Here is a 15,414-nt window from a genome sequence, read left to right as displayed (position 1 = left end):
ATATGAATCGGTCACATGGATTTGTACCGGGGTTCCCATTATCAGACCGGGCCAGATCTCTGCGAATAGGACACGCAAGGCGGCGTCTCAAGAACTCCAACGAGGGGAGCACGGCCGCATGGGGGCTGCGAGGCAAGGACGGACGGACTGGCTGCTTATTCGGATGATCGATCGGATATACAGCACTGGATCCCTCGAATGAATCTTCACAGGTGAATAACTCATTTGCCAAAAATAATCTACAAAAACAACGGCTTGTTCGTTCCATGATAGATGGTGGCGGAGAGGATGATGACGACGATCAGATATGCATTAGGCTTAATAGATTCGTATCGCCGTTTAGCCTCCACTTATGTAATGGGTTTTGTAAACAGTCTACGTTTAATACTCCTAATTAGTATCTAAACATTCGATGTGACGGGTGCTAAAAATAAGTCAGAGAAACCAAACCAGGCCTTTATCAATGTACTTCGAGGGGGGAAAAGATATGTAGGCAGATACCGCATAATGTACTTGGGCTTTCAACAAAATACCCTTATTAACAGCATTTGGCTTGTAATAGTCGTCATCTCACACAATTAACGACAATGGTATAGGTCTCATTTGTCACCATTGACTTTCATTCCGTCTAACTAAAAACATGAGTTACATATGAATGGTTAATAATATCTAACTATCTGCAGGCATCGCTTGACATGAATTATTATGGAACAATGCATTAATATTATATGTCCCAGTCGTATGTTCCAATGTGTTGCTAGGGAGATAGTACATAAATATAAGAGAATCAAGTAGCCAACTTTTAAATCCATAATTTTTTGTGAGGAAATTATTGTCAGTCCAAATTATGTAGCAGGCAATTAAATTAATAAAATTTGGTCAAACAACATATAACTAGTAGGCTATATTACTCATTACAAAGTTATTGTTGCCAACCCAGATTTCTGGTCTGGTTGACATGAGAAATATATATATATATATATATATATATATATATATATATATATATATATTTGTGCTTCTATTGTTTGAAGAATACTCGAATGCTTATTAGGCCACTTCCAAGGATTTTATCTGGATGAAATTGGATGCATATTATTTTCAAAATTATAAAACATGTTAAAGCTGGTATTGGGGACTAAAAGATTTCATTTCATTAGATTTTGTTCAAACCTGTGCATTGCAATTAAATGCTATAGCTAACCTATGAAACAGTGAGATAAACTTATGTATTGGAGACTTCGTTTCATTCATCCATACCTGTACTTCTCTAGATGATATGTCACTCTTGGAAAATACATAATGAAACGCCTGCTGAGAATATCTTTAGGTGCGTTTCCTCCGCAATTAATGATAGTCGCTGTCATCAGAATATAAAATTCATCGCTTGCATAGATTCATATAATCTCTGATGGTCCTAAAAAAACTTTTATGTCAGATGTCATATCGTTGTCAACGCAAGTAAGCTTATTAATTATTTTATCAACAAAATTTAACTTGCAAGCCAGACTAATACATTGCAGCACAACGCCTCCTCAATCAAATCATCGCAACCCATGTGAGCAAGTTGACCAGGACAAAAATATTATCTTCTTATTAGTAATATACATGGATACCCCAGACATAGCTGTCCGGAATTTATAGTATACTCCCTCGTACCAAATTGTATGTTGTTTTGGCATTTTTATGTTCATTGCTTTTACTATGTGTCTAGATATAATATATATCTAGGTGCTAAAAATGTAAAAACGACTTACAATTTGGAACGGAGGGAGTACTATATGGATGGGAGATGAATTATGCACGTGTTGACCTCGGAGCTTGAACTGTACAGCTAATGTAATTTGTTCTGGAAAAAGAAGGGGACAAGAATACATATAGAGTTTAAATCTTATCTACTCCCTTAGTTCCAAATTGTAGATTATTTTAGTATTTTTAAATACATAATTTTTCTAAATTTTACGTTGTAATATAGACATAACATGTATCTAAATGCATAAAATCTAAGAATTTAGAAAAATCAAAACAACTTACAATTTCGAAAGGGGAAATACAATTTCGAAAGGGGAAGTATTTCATTTTGTTACCAGCCAGAATGGTCAGATTATCTCGTACTGCTATCAAACCGGAACACAAAATGCTACATACCGAACCGGCAACAATTCCAGACGATTTTCAGGCATCTGGCCCTGTCCTGACCGACCATTTCGGATGAGAACAAGCGTTTCATTGATGCCGGCACCATCGGTGCTCGTTGGAGGATGAAGATCTAGACCTCCTGTAATCCTTCTCACGCCCGGCTGTGGTAACGTGTGGCTCCTCATTTGGAGGTAGAGGGTGTACAGAGGGTAAAGGTGAAAGACCCAATATGGACAAGGCAGGTCCAATTTGTATGCCCGCCGTTATATTTTATTTACTTACGCTTTTTGTGTTATATATCTCTCAGGCTAAAAAATCATTTATATATAGATGTACATAAAAATACAAAATTCTAAAATGTTAAAAGACACCCATAATTATACCTCATAATGCACCGGTACCGAAACATAGCATTTCAAATGCAAAATCGCTCCAGAACAGAACCAACAAGCTTAGAAATGTACTTCATCCATTCTTAAATATAGGATGTCATTGCCTTTTTCTCCAACTTTGATCAACAATATATATTTAATAAATTAGTTAATAAATAAAGTAAAATGAGTATATCTATTGTCAAAACTACTTTAGATTTAACTTATAAATTTATCTATTTGCAAAAGTATTTGTAGAAAAAATAATCAATCATGAATGAACAAAGTTAATGGTATCATATATTTAAAAATGAAGGTAGTATTTGAAGGGCAGTGTCCAATCTCATTTGCAAACCCACATTCTTGAGGGTCCCACCCAACGGGCCGGGGGAGGTGGGATTGGGGGCACATGCTCCCAGGGGGGGGTAGCCACGACGGCAGGTGGTGAGGATCAGCAAGGCTTCACCAGCAGGATGTGGCGACAGACCTAGTGGGGCTATGTCGTCGGGTCCAATGTTGAGTGTTGCTTCGAAGCCCTGAAAGCTCCACCTGATCGGATCCGCCTAGGGAGCAATACGGTGATGGGTGCAATGAGACTCTGCGAGTGCTACGGTGATGGGTGCGGGGAACAGTGAGGTTCCACCGTGGTTCTGGCCGGTGCAGCGAAATACTAAATTTTGGTTCTAGTCTTGACCAATTCCTGGGTCTGCCACTGAAAGTAAGCACTCAGCAGCACCAGCATCAAATCACAATGGTAAAATCTTCAAAAACTATTCTATACGAACATCAAGTTCAAGCGGATGGAGATACTAGTACAGCAAACTTTACTAGGGAGCCTATATCTAGCATATGCTAGTAATTGCCCTACATAACAACTAAACTAGCCTGCGCATCCGGCCGCTAGCTCGTCCCAGACCTAAAAGTTACCATGTCGGTAAGAAAAATAAAATTAACTTTTACCCGGAAAATAGCCCAAGTATCCACTGCCCGTGGTGATTAGACTGTACGGGCCCACAAACTCCATGCATTTATCTTTCTAGCTGCCACGAGAACATGAGTTTAATTTGTCACAAGTAGCTAGAGCAGACTTTCTGCATATCTTTTAAATTACTATTAGTTTTAACTTTTTAAATATATAATTTTTTGCTATTCTAAAAATATAAGTTTTTGCTATGTATCTAAACATATGTATTTATATAGCATGTGCATATCAAAATTATGTATTTAGAAAAATTAAAATGAATAGTAATTTGGGACTGAGAGCGTAACATATACATGCACACATCATGACAATAGTAATTAATTCCACTTTTCACTGTCTTAGCTGTAGGATGCTATATGATATGATTCTAGTTACATGCGGTTCATCTGAACCTCCTGCTTGGCATCCAAGACGACGAACCTCCTCCAGAACCAGTGCCCTGCCCACACCGACCGCATGGCCTCCAGCGGCACGCCTTTCGTCTCCGGTAGGAACGCGGCGATGAAGACCGTCATGGCCAGGACCCAGCCGGAGTAGAAGAGGAAGATGGCGTACTTCATGGCGCAGAGCATGGAGATGAACACCTGCGTCTGCGTGAAGGAGAGGGTGAGCGCGACGGACAGGGTGACGGCCTGCCCCGCCGACCTGATGTCCACGGGGTAGATCTCACTGGGGACCACCCACTTGAGCGGGCCCCACGACAGGCTGAAGCTGAAGGTGTACAGGCACATGAGCACCACCACGCCCACCGCGTAGTTCCGCGGCATCGTCGCCGCGCCGTGCTTCCCGAGGTGGTCAGCCAGTATCCATGACACGGCCACCTTCGTCGATCCAATAGCACATGTTAGAGAACACATGACGAAGAATGGCATGAGAAACGCCATGTACGTATATGTTCGTTACCTGGAAAATGAGCATGGCGGTGCCGCCGGCGAGGAATAGGAACCTGCGGCCGCAGCGGTCCACGACGACGGTAGACAGCACGACGCCGGAGAGGCTTACAAGGCTGATGATGACGGCGCCGAAGACCGCCTTCTGGCTGTCGAACCCGACCGTCCGGAACAGCACCGGCGAGAACACGGTGATGACGATCATGCCGGTGAGGTCGAAGAACGTGGGGATGGCCACCGCCATCACCAGGTAGTGCCGGTACCCCTTGCCGCGCAGCCTCCTGAACGCGCCCTCCTCGTTCCGGCGAGCCTCCTCGACGGCGCGGGCGATGTCCTTGAACTCGGCCTCCACGTGGGCGTCGGGCCCGCGGACGCGCTGGAGCGACTCGCGGGCCTTCTCCGGCTCGCCGCGCAGCAGGAGGCTGCTGGGGCTGTCGGAGACGAAGAGGGCGCCCAGGACGATGACGGTGGCCGGCACGGCGGCGAGGCCGAGGGAGACGCGCCAGCCCCAGCCGGGGATGCGGTTGGTGAAGTAGTTGGCGACATTGGCGGCCAGCGTGCCGGCGACGAGGAAGATATGGTAGGCCGAGGTGAAGGCGCCGCGCCATCTGGTCGGTGATGTCTCGGCGAGATACAGGGGAGCCGCCTGGATGCATGGTAAAATTCCACTCAGGCAGCTGAAGCAAGCATTTTCCCTTCTCTGATTCTCTCTCTGTCTTTGAGAAGTGAAGCATTTCTGTATTGAACTACATGCATATAGGAGCTCTGAATTCGAATAGAATGGTGCAGATTTCACTGACGCTACAAAAATTGTCTAGTGCAAATTTCACTGACGACACAATATTTTTTGCATATCATGTGAACGAAACTCTTCTGCCAGTTTTATCCACCAAAGTATGTACTCTCTGGAATCTCAATTTTGAAACAATAAAATTGTAATAGTTCCTGCAATTTCAGTTGAGTTCGTATGATAATAATTATGGCCTTCTGTATTTTGTAAACGGCGAAATAGCTGGAAATGGGCTGCACGGTAACAATTGGGCCTAGATACGGTCCTTTCTACTTTGCTTTTGGGCCGCCGAAAGGAACAGTTAGACTTCATCTTTCAAGGACATTGCGGCCTGCAGAGGAAACATATACTGCTTCGTCTGCTTTTAGATCGCTGACTGTGTTTAATTGATAATTGTTGTTTAAACTTTTATTTGTATAACATCAGATTATCAGTGGAGTAGCATGGAAATGGTATTTATTTACCTGAAAAGCTTGGTCAGTAAACTAGAAATGGAATCGAGGCACCAGAGAACCAGACCTGCGCGGTGAAGCCAACACCGAAGCCGAGCAGGATCCTGCCAATGATGAGCATGGCGATGTTGACGGCCCCGGCGTTGATGACGGAGCCGGCGAGGAACATGGTGCCGCCGGCGAGCATGACGGCCTTGCGGCCGGCCCTCCTGGTCACGCCGCTCGCCACCAGCGACGCCAGCATGCCGGCGATGTACATCGACGACGTGAACGCCGTGAGCAGCTGGTTGTCGTACTTGCAGTAGGCGTCGCGCTTGGCGCTCCTCATCCCGCGGAGCACCTCCGGGAAGAACTTGTTCAGGAACGACTCCATTTGCGTCACGCCACCTGGGTGGGGGCAAGTAAAATTCAGCACGGTTATTTTTCTTTCGCCTGTAGGTACAAGAATAAACAAGACGTAGGATTCATCTGTACGTCAGAGTAAAATCGAACGCAGAATGCAGTGTGGATGCTTAATTTGATGCTTGCAGGGTAAAATCTTCTCAACACAATATTAGCTCACAAGTCCATCCTGGTGTCAGCCGTACATCTCTTGCACGTACGGCTGAAAAGATTTTTAGAATGCGTTCGACAATGGCACCATAGTCAAAAGTCAACCACGTTGGAGTATAGAATGAGCCCTGATGCAATGAAAGACATGCACTACCCATAGCGACCCCACACCAGAGAAATATCTAACGTTGGAGTAACTGACTTTGATCCTTGCAAGTTGCAAGTCTTGCTTAAGCACCTCCGTTCTTAGACGTCATGACATAAGGCTAGTAGTGGACTTCAGAGCTCCACATTGGCAACTTTTTATACAATTCGACTTTGTATATACGGACCGAGTTGTCTAATAATCTTTGAGCTTAATTACAGGAGGTTGCAACAGTGATCATCCTGCCGTCAGATCTGCATATCCGTTCCTGAGACCGGATCGCGTCTCCAGAGTCTCACCGTTAAATCTTTCACTATAGCCCGCTATGACTGTTTGAGATAGGATACTGCTATTTATTCTCATGCACAATTTAGCCGCTATAGCCTCATTTAACTCTGCTATTAACTATTTTAGAGTCTCACCGTTAAATCCCTTAACCCGATATTTAAAACACTGACAATAAGTGACAACTGATCGATCTTCATGTACCCATGCTGTGTTGTGGTTTACTCGTACAGGGATCTGACTCTGCGTGTGTGCCTCCTGCTTGCCTCCTGTTCGTTGGTGGACTACGCGTCCAGCACTATGCGGCTGCATTGTGATTTTGTGAGGCATTTCAGTGCAGCCCAGGTCTCCCTCCCCAGTAGATCTGCGTGCCTAGCCTTTTACAGAACCTCTATGATTTCTGCTCACTACAGGACATGACACTACTCCACGACCATTGTGCTTGCCGGATGCCGAGTAATATAGTGCACGCCAGATGTCAGCTAGCTAGATCTCCGGACGAGGTGCCCCAATAAAATTTTCAAGTGCCTGGTGATGGTGCAGTGTTACGACACCTGTTACATGCCGGATTCTCACCCCCTCACCCATGCGACAACCAAATAGCATCCTGTTATTGGTATCTCAATAGTTTACCATCATATTTGCTAGGACGAAGATAACAGGGGGAGACTTATTCTCTTGGAGAGGCATGGCCCACAAGGAAAATCTCCAGCCATAGCAGTCAACATCTTTTGACTGAGTTCGGTCATGGAAAACATAAAGAACTGATCAAAATTTTCATGTTAAAATACTCCAACCTGTTTTGTCACTTGCCATCCTAAAATAATTACAGTCGATTCTCTCACAACTTGTGGTCACAAACTATAAGTAAAAGCATATATTTATGTTATTCATCGTCAGAGTTAAATTACAGTACTACTTGTGGTCACTAACTATAAGTAAAAGCATGTAAGTAAAATATTATTTCTAGGCGAGTATGGAAATAGTGCTGATAACACATCACGGATTCATCGTCAGAGTTAAATTACACTACTACTACTACTTCTCATGATTTCTACGTAGGGCTAGCAGAATAATAGCAAACGCGTGTGTATTGCACTGCTGCACCTGCACATGTCTAAACCGCAAGTGGATTAAAAGAACATCCTGCCAATAATAATACTGACAAATTAAGAAGAAGCGTTGAGGTGCGTGCCATAGGTTTCGAGCTGCTCTGCTGGCTATTACGAATCTACAACGTACTCCTATAATGATGTTAACACAGCTGTATCAACCGATTCGATTATATTAATTACCACAGCACACATGGTGGTAGCTAAGCTAGCTGCTCAATACATAAAGCACAGGGTCCAATTCTGTAACTAGCAAGAAGCCAGGAACTATACAAACATTTCACAAGGAATAATCGAGCTATACCGTGGTATAAGAGCCGAAGCTAGAGGCAGCAGAGAGCGCACCTGAGACGCCAATGTCGTAGCCGAAGATGAGGCCGCAGGAGGCGGCCATCAGGCAGGTGACCGCGACGGAGAACGTCACGCCGCCGCTGTAGTCGCGCACCTGGCCGCCCTCCGCCGCGACGAATCCACCTCCCACCATTACAACCGTTCTCGTGTGCCCGCGACGGACTTTGGAAGGCACAGGAACGAGAGGGAGGCAGGGCCTCACCAGCTATATAGGCGTATGGATTTTGACGGGAGACTTGAGAAAGTCAACTAATTGGGCGAATAAGCAGCAACAAGGGGAGCAACGCATCTACATGCTCGTAGAAAATTGTGCACGCTTGTTATATTCTAATTTGAACTTCCACACAAGCTTATTATCCTCTTAGTCCTTGCTCCTACTTGTTTTATGCGCCAATCATGTCATCAGAAGGATAATTAGTAGTTGGTTATTGTACGGGATGGAGTAATACTCAACATTTGTGTAAGATTCTGTAAGGTATGCGATGATAGACTCTGAGCGTGACTACAACTATTTTCTTCTTTTAAAGATATGCAAGCTAGGTCTGGACTTTTCACATCTTGTTCTCATTTCATATACTGACCTTGACGTGCTCATACCCAATCATTTCCGATCAAAAGATATTAAGCGAATGAGAAAAAATGCTGGGTGATTTCAACAACTATGAACAGAATCTTTGTTGTATGTGGATCTTTATTTTCGTTCGTGTTCAGTTCCATAACAAAATATATTTTCTTCATCAGTGTGCAGTATAATACACTCCTCTAATTTCTTCTTGAGCATTAAGTACTATTTTTCAATACAACTACCCATTCTGTTAAAGACATAATAGTTAAATCCCGGCCCAGCACAGCCATTGGAAACTAAAGAAAGCTGAGTTGATCAAAGTTTGGCCCAGCAGCGGCCCTATACGAGCCGTGGCCCGTCAGCCGCCGCCATTCCCTACTGCTTCACACAGTTACATTATACATCTTTCTACAGTTTAAAGAGGGAAATTAGGGTCTTGTTTAGTTGCTAAAATTGGGAGTGCCAAAATTACTGTTCTAGCACTGAAGCACACTGTAGCGTTTCGTTTGTATTTGTGAATTATTATCCAAATATTGACTAATTAGGCTCAAAAGATTCGTCTCACAGAGTACAACAAAACTATGCAATTAGTTTTTAATTTCATCTACATTTAGTACTCCATGCATGTACCTCAAGTTTGATGTGATGAAGAATCTTCTTTTTGCATAGTGTCAAAGTTGGGAGTTAGGGGTGCAGTAAACAAGGACTAGGTTTGCATAAGATTGACCTACAACATCCTCTTTTCACTTGCAGTATAACTTGCCGAACCCTTTGCTCCTGTTACATTGGCAGAATCGATGATAACTACAGGAATCTCCTAAAAATTGAGGGCATCGGATAATGCTGATATGCTGTTGCGTGCTAGTCATCGTCGCTGGTGGAATAAATATTGCACCACCTGAAATTGTTCTTGCTTTGTTTAGTTTTGATCAGCAATTCACGGAATATCAAATAAGGAGGATTGACTACGGTACCACTTTAATATATCGATCAACCAGCGAATTATTAGGCCTAGGCGGCCTTATTTTATCGATGAGTCGATGACGATAATGTTGTTGGAACAAACACTGCCAGGTAATTTCGTCTCTTATTTAAAGCAAGTTCAACATCTGAAAAATCATAACTTGGTGATTCAGTTGACTCTGCAAAAAAAAAATCTCGTATTCTCCAAATTGCAGGGATAATCTATCAGTCTTATCGAAATTAGTACCCGATATAATTTCTTGAGTCATACTAGCACATGGCACACTGTGAAAGACGAGCAACTGGTGTTGAATGCTTGTTTCAGATAGGAGGGAAAGTAGATGCACCACGCATGTGCAATGGATGTTCGTTCTGTAAGCCACCACGGCTATCCGCCATCTAAAATTGTTTCCCTTCCTAATTAACTAGTCGTTGGCTGGCTGCACTGTGCACTCCTTTCTCTTGTATCTCTGCCATGCCCCTATGCTGCCCACCACAGTATCCGCACAACATTCCTGGATCTGCAAAGATCACATCGCCAACGGTCCATGCTTCTCCCCTGGAGCACCGCCACATGAAGATAAATATTAATGTTGAGCATAATTTTTTACGACATCAACATCAAATTACTGTCACCAAGGGATATGGTTATGAACACCATGAAAAACAAGCTTGCAGTATGTAATCCCTTCATACGTGGTAGTAATGGACAATTATCAATCGAGTGATCTGCATGTCACTGTATTAAGCACGAACAGAGTAATGCAAACTAAAACCACAGTGATTTGACTATATTGCCTCCTATCTGAAACAAGCAAACAACACCAGGTAAAGGTAAGCCAGAATGCTCGTTTTTTTCAAAATATCCTATCTGTGATATAATTTCAACACCAGAGTTGATAGATGCTAACCCTGCAATTTATGAGGGAAAGTATATGCACATCCGACAATGCAATCACCATGGATGAAAATGCATAGGACTAAGAAAAGATTTCTGATGTCCTTTTTTAATTTCATTCATATGGTATCAATATAATTCTTTTACTAAGTTAATATCTTTTCTTGCAACTTTACTTTAATGTTGCTAATATTTTAAACTCCTTGACATATCAAACTCCATGCCTGCTGGAAAAATAGTATTCAACATCTCCGAAAGTTAAAGGTTGAAGGCAATGTTGTGACCATCTGATCGCAACTTATTGAGAAATCGGCTCCCCCAACTTTAACACCGACTTACTAGAAATACCAAAGTACTATGATGCCACTTTTTTTTTCTTTTTTTTTCTCGAATATGCAAGGGAACTGCATATCATCGCATTAAGAAAGGAGAAAGGCTAAAATAACCACACACTCGCTCCTAAGATGCACTTTTATTTCCATTTAATTTGCAGCAGCTTAAATCGATATTTGGCAGAGTGAAAGCATAAGGCCATTTTAAAACTATGTTCTTATACACTTTAAACTTTCAAAATGTCATTGCTATAACCCGTACCCTGTTTTATTTTTTCCTTTTTGAATTCTATAAACAATGTATTGGTGATCATGGGTAGTTTTTTGCTTTCCGCTCGAGCTACTCTCACTGTGAAGAATAGGAGTGTATGGACCTACATTGCATCACTAGTAAAATAGTAGTTGAAAAAATCCTATCGATTATTGTTTACATGGTATAAAAAATAGTATCTTTAAATGCTACATAGTAGCTAGTTTGAGTAAGACCTTATATTTTTTTCCTAGAATGACCATGAAATTGGTTATTTGCTAATATTCAGGTGGCAAGAATTCAGCAGGATAATGAGCATAAAGAGTCAACTCTCCGGACCTATCACAAAGAAGAACTCCATCACATTCAGTCTCATGCTGAGAATGGACTGAGAGAGGTCAGTAACAAATTCCAGTAGATACTTAGGTCATGGAAGTTTTCATACTAATAATTAATGAAAGCTGTATGAAAATGTAGATTCTTCCATTGCTCAGAAAAGAGCATGAACTTCAAAAGGATGCATTAAGGATGCGGCATATGGATGAATGGCATAGGCTCTAGGAGGAACTGGACCTTTGGAAGTTAAAGGTAGAGATTGAGTTTTTTATATTGTTCTGAAGTTAGCCACTTGAAAAAAATACTTTAACATTATTTGGTGCAGGAGGAGCAAAGAGTAGTATCTCAGTTCGAGTCAATATTGTTGGGAGAAAATCAATAGTTTGATCAAGACTGAACTCTAGAGAGGTTCCCTTTCCTTGTTAACTTGATCATTACTAAGCATTCCTCACCTGCTATATATTCAATACTTTAGTGTATTGATTGCCTAGCATGCTAAGTCTTAAACATGAATCTCACTGAATAAATAACTTGTGCAGTTACGTGTTTGTCTAGGTCCTGCACCAATCTTAGAAAATGTTTTGTCTGGGTTTTGCATTCTCAGTCCTTTTCACCAATTAAAGAAGTAATATATGTAATAACATAAATGTCATTACATGATTAATACTGAATTGGACCTTATTCGGATTGGATTTCATGAGTCATTTTATAAAAAAGACTAACTGCAATGTTGAATGCTAAGTTGTTTTGTTTGGACAAGCAAGTATGAATCATCCATAAATGTTCAAGTAGTGCTGATTTTCGAATCCATGTATATCCCACTAGCGTTTGTCAAAGAACATGCTATTTTACTTTTTTATTTGGATGTACAGTTAGTAATTTAAAGAGAAATTAAAGGTATTTAACTGTCAGGTTTATTTCCAAATTCAAACTTCCATGGAAGTATTGCAGTCTCATTTTGCACTGCACCTGGACATCTTGTTATTATTATTATTATTATTATTATTATAAATCACTTTGTCCTTTTTGTATACATCATATGCTTTGTTTTTCCTTGCAAGCATAGAATTATGGAAACCATGTAGGTTTAAACCATTTTGTTCTACGTTGGAATGCTTTGTATGTTCATATTTTATTATTTGTTGCTTGCAAAATCCGATGATAATGTTTATTAGTCATATAATGCCTGTCTTCCATAGGAGTAGAAAAGCTAATGGATTACTGGGTCAAATTCCTATCTTGTTTATTTCCAAGTGAGACATTACTTGGTTCCCATTCTCATAGTTACACAGTCCTTTGAAATACATAATTATTTTAGGAATACTCTGTTTTGTTGATGAAGAGGGGAGATTAATGTGGAAGAAAAGAACATGAGCTCCAGTTGGTAAATCCTGAGAATACACAAAAGGTAAGATGCCATTCTTTTTAATGGTATACACTGTACGCATCATATCAATTCCATAAAGTTGAACTCAACTGTTTTACTTTTGAAGGCATAAACTTATTTGGAAAGCTAACACCATTCTCAAATATACTGAGAAAGCTTAATGAGTTTCCGGATATTCTGATACACAGAAAGGTGATTTCTCTATTATTTTCATTTCTTTATTTGAGGTCCTAAGCATAGATCAGGCTAACAAATTTGTCAATGCCATCCTATTGTTTTTGAGAATTCTTCATTTTTCTTTACATTTTACTAGTCTGTTTGACTCATGTTTCTCTCATTTTCCTCCAGGTAACAAGTACTATGAGATCAATCCACAATACACCTTACTATGAGATCAATCCACAATACACCTTTCATTTGACTTTCGAGTATGACAAACGAAGGCTAACACTTTTTATCTATAGACGCGATCTGTATGTGAAGGGTTGGAATGGTGATAGATATGGTTTATTTAAGATATAGAAGAATTTCATCCCAGACCCAACTTGCAAGTTTCTTGACACAAGGGCAAATTATCATGACCTCTGTCAACATGGTGATTTAGGCAAAGTAAGAATTGGCCCAGATGCTCTGATTGAGAGTTTTGAAGTCTTAAACAAATGTAATGGGGTAGTTAATGCAGACCTAGTACAGTCTGTTGCTATGTTTGTTGTTGGTAGCTCAGAGCCTATACGGCTTCAAGATATTTTTGAAGAGTACCTGTATTCATTTGATACCCGCAAAATTTATTTGGTCATGTTGGATGGAAGAATGCCTTTATCATCTTCAGTAAGGAGATGGACACTTATCAAACTTGTACTTAAAATGTCTCAATCTTATTCTCAATGGAAATCCAATTCAAGAGGTTGTGCCATATAATTCTTTTACTAAGTTAATATCTTTTCTTGCAACTTTACTTTAATGTTGCTAATATTTTAAACCCCTTGACATATCAAACTCCATGCTTGCTGGAAAAATAGAGTGTTCAACATCTCTGAAAGTTGAAGGTTGAAGGCAATGTTGTGGCCATCTGATCACAACTTGTTGAGAAATCAGCTTCTCCAACTTTAACACCGACTTACTAGAAATAGTACTAAAGTATCATGATGCCACTTCTTCTGTGGACCATATACTCATACTATTTCGAGGAGATCTTCACACCGACACCAATATGGTAGACCAACTCTCTAAGGAACTTAAACTTTTATTCACTACTCAAATGCAAGGTTAATCATTTTATTTTGCATTATTTAACCACTCTTGCCCCTGGGTCTGATTATTTGGAATTTACAACAGTCTTGTTTCATTGGCACATAGCAATAGGTTTCTACATGTTTTGCCATTGTATTTCTTAATTTATATTGTATTGTTGGCACATGAAGGTCTGCACATGTAATTATCTGATCTGTTGTGTCATTGCAACGCATGGGTAATTTTGTAGTCATTTAAGATATTATGGTTGCCGGGATCAACAAAACGATCTCAAGATGTTTGAGTGATATCTATTTCTAGATACTTGATAATTTGTTTTACCTGTCAAATATTCTCATATCAATTGCTTTTATCTACATTTTGTTTGATATTTATATCCTCTCTTGGGCCCAGCAATTCCTCTGTAGATGATGTGTCTTCTATATCATTGCAATCATCATCTAGGTTTCAGCACGGTTGGTCTGCGATACCTTGTCAGTTGTCAATGTCTGACATTGTGACAATGGGTGAACCTCAGGGAAAGGCTTCAAACAAAAGTTTCTGTTCATTTTATAACTAATTAACTATGGTCTGTTCATGGCACTTCCTTGCAGTTGAAACAACAACAAATCTTCAAAGTTCTGAAGAGTTGGTTGTGAAAAAGAGTGCTGAGATAAAACGACAGTGATAAGTCCTGATCATTTGCAAGATTATAGTGTCAGTATGAGCTTTGACAGTTCTGGATGTGGTGCATTTTCTGGGCTGCAACAACAAAAAATGACTGATAGCAATGTCAAATTGCCTGTTTAAGAGGAACCAGCACTTGTACACTTAATAAATGCAAGGTTAATCACTTTACTATTTTTTCTTTATTTTGTGGCTACCACTTTGTGAAGGGACTACTGATATTGTAAAATTTCCTGCTACGGGAATCAAGATTACAGTGAAAGATGTGCAATGATTAGTTTGCCAGCAAATGTTGCACCTTTTGTTTCACCGATTGTTGAGCAAGGGCAGAAAGTACCTTATCAATATGGCGTGCCGTCAATTTCAAGACTTGCATATTCAAACACGAAGACATCACAATTGGAGGATCCGCAAGGAAACAATCAAGCACGTACTCTATCCCATTTGTCAAGATTCACGATATGCTGGCTCTTATTTCTGGTAAATGATTTTTGTTGCATTTTTATTTTTATCTAGACTATGTTGTACCTACAAGGTGTGATGTCTGGTTCGACCTTAAAAGGTTAATGGTCAATAGCATGTATAACAACATAAAGGAAATGCCTCTTGAGTTGCCATGATAGCAAATCTAGTTGCATCTTCCTTCTATAGCTTTTTTTTTGTATGACGAATATAAGCATATGACAGGGTGCAGATG

General features: G+C 40.7%; 1 protein-coding gene across 1 annotated transcript; it reads right to left on the bottom strand.

The window, feature by feature from the left end:
• Positions 1 to 3,764: 3,764 nt before the first annotated feature.
• On the bottom strand, positions 3,765 to 8,230 carry LOC101761290 (sugar transport protein MST1). Its single transcript, XM_004975756.2, has 4 exons — positions 8,064 to 8,230; positions 5,692 to 6,011; positions 4,396 to 5,028; positions 3,765 to 4,313 (listed from the first exon to the last, which is right to left on the bottom strand). The coding sequence occupies exons 1-4, from the start codon at positions 8,200 to 8,202 to the stop codon at positions 3,864 to 3,866; spliced, it is 1,542 nt and encodes a 513-aa protein (XP_004975813.1). The 5' UTR covers positions 8,203 to 8,230; the 3' UTR covers positions 3,765 to 3,863.
• Between the last annotated feature and the right edge of the window lie 7,184 nt (positions 8,231 to 15,414).

This window comes from Setaria italica, chromosome VII (assembly GCF_000263155.2).
Source record: "Setaria italica strain Yugu1 chromosome VII, Setaria_italica_v2.0, whole genome shotgun sequence".
In the NCBI taxonomy this organism is placed as follows: Eukaryota; Viridiplantae; Streptophyta; class Magnoliopsida; order Poales; family Poaceae; genus Setaria; species Setaria italica.
The sequence above is the reverse complement of the archived record's forward strand: the minus strand, read 5'-3'. Positions and strand labels throughout refer to the sequence as shown.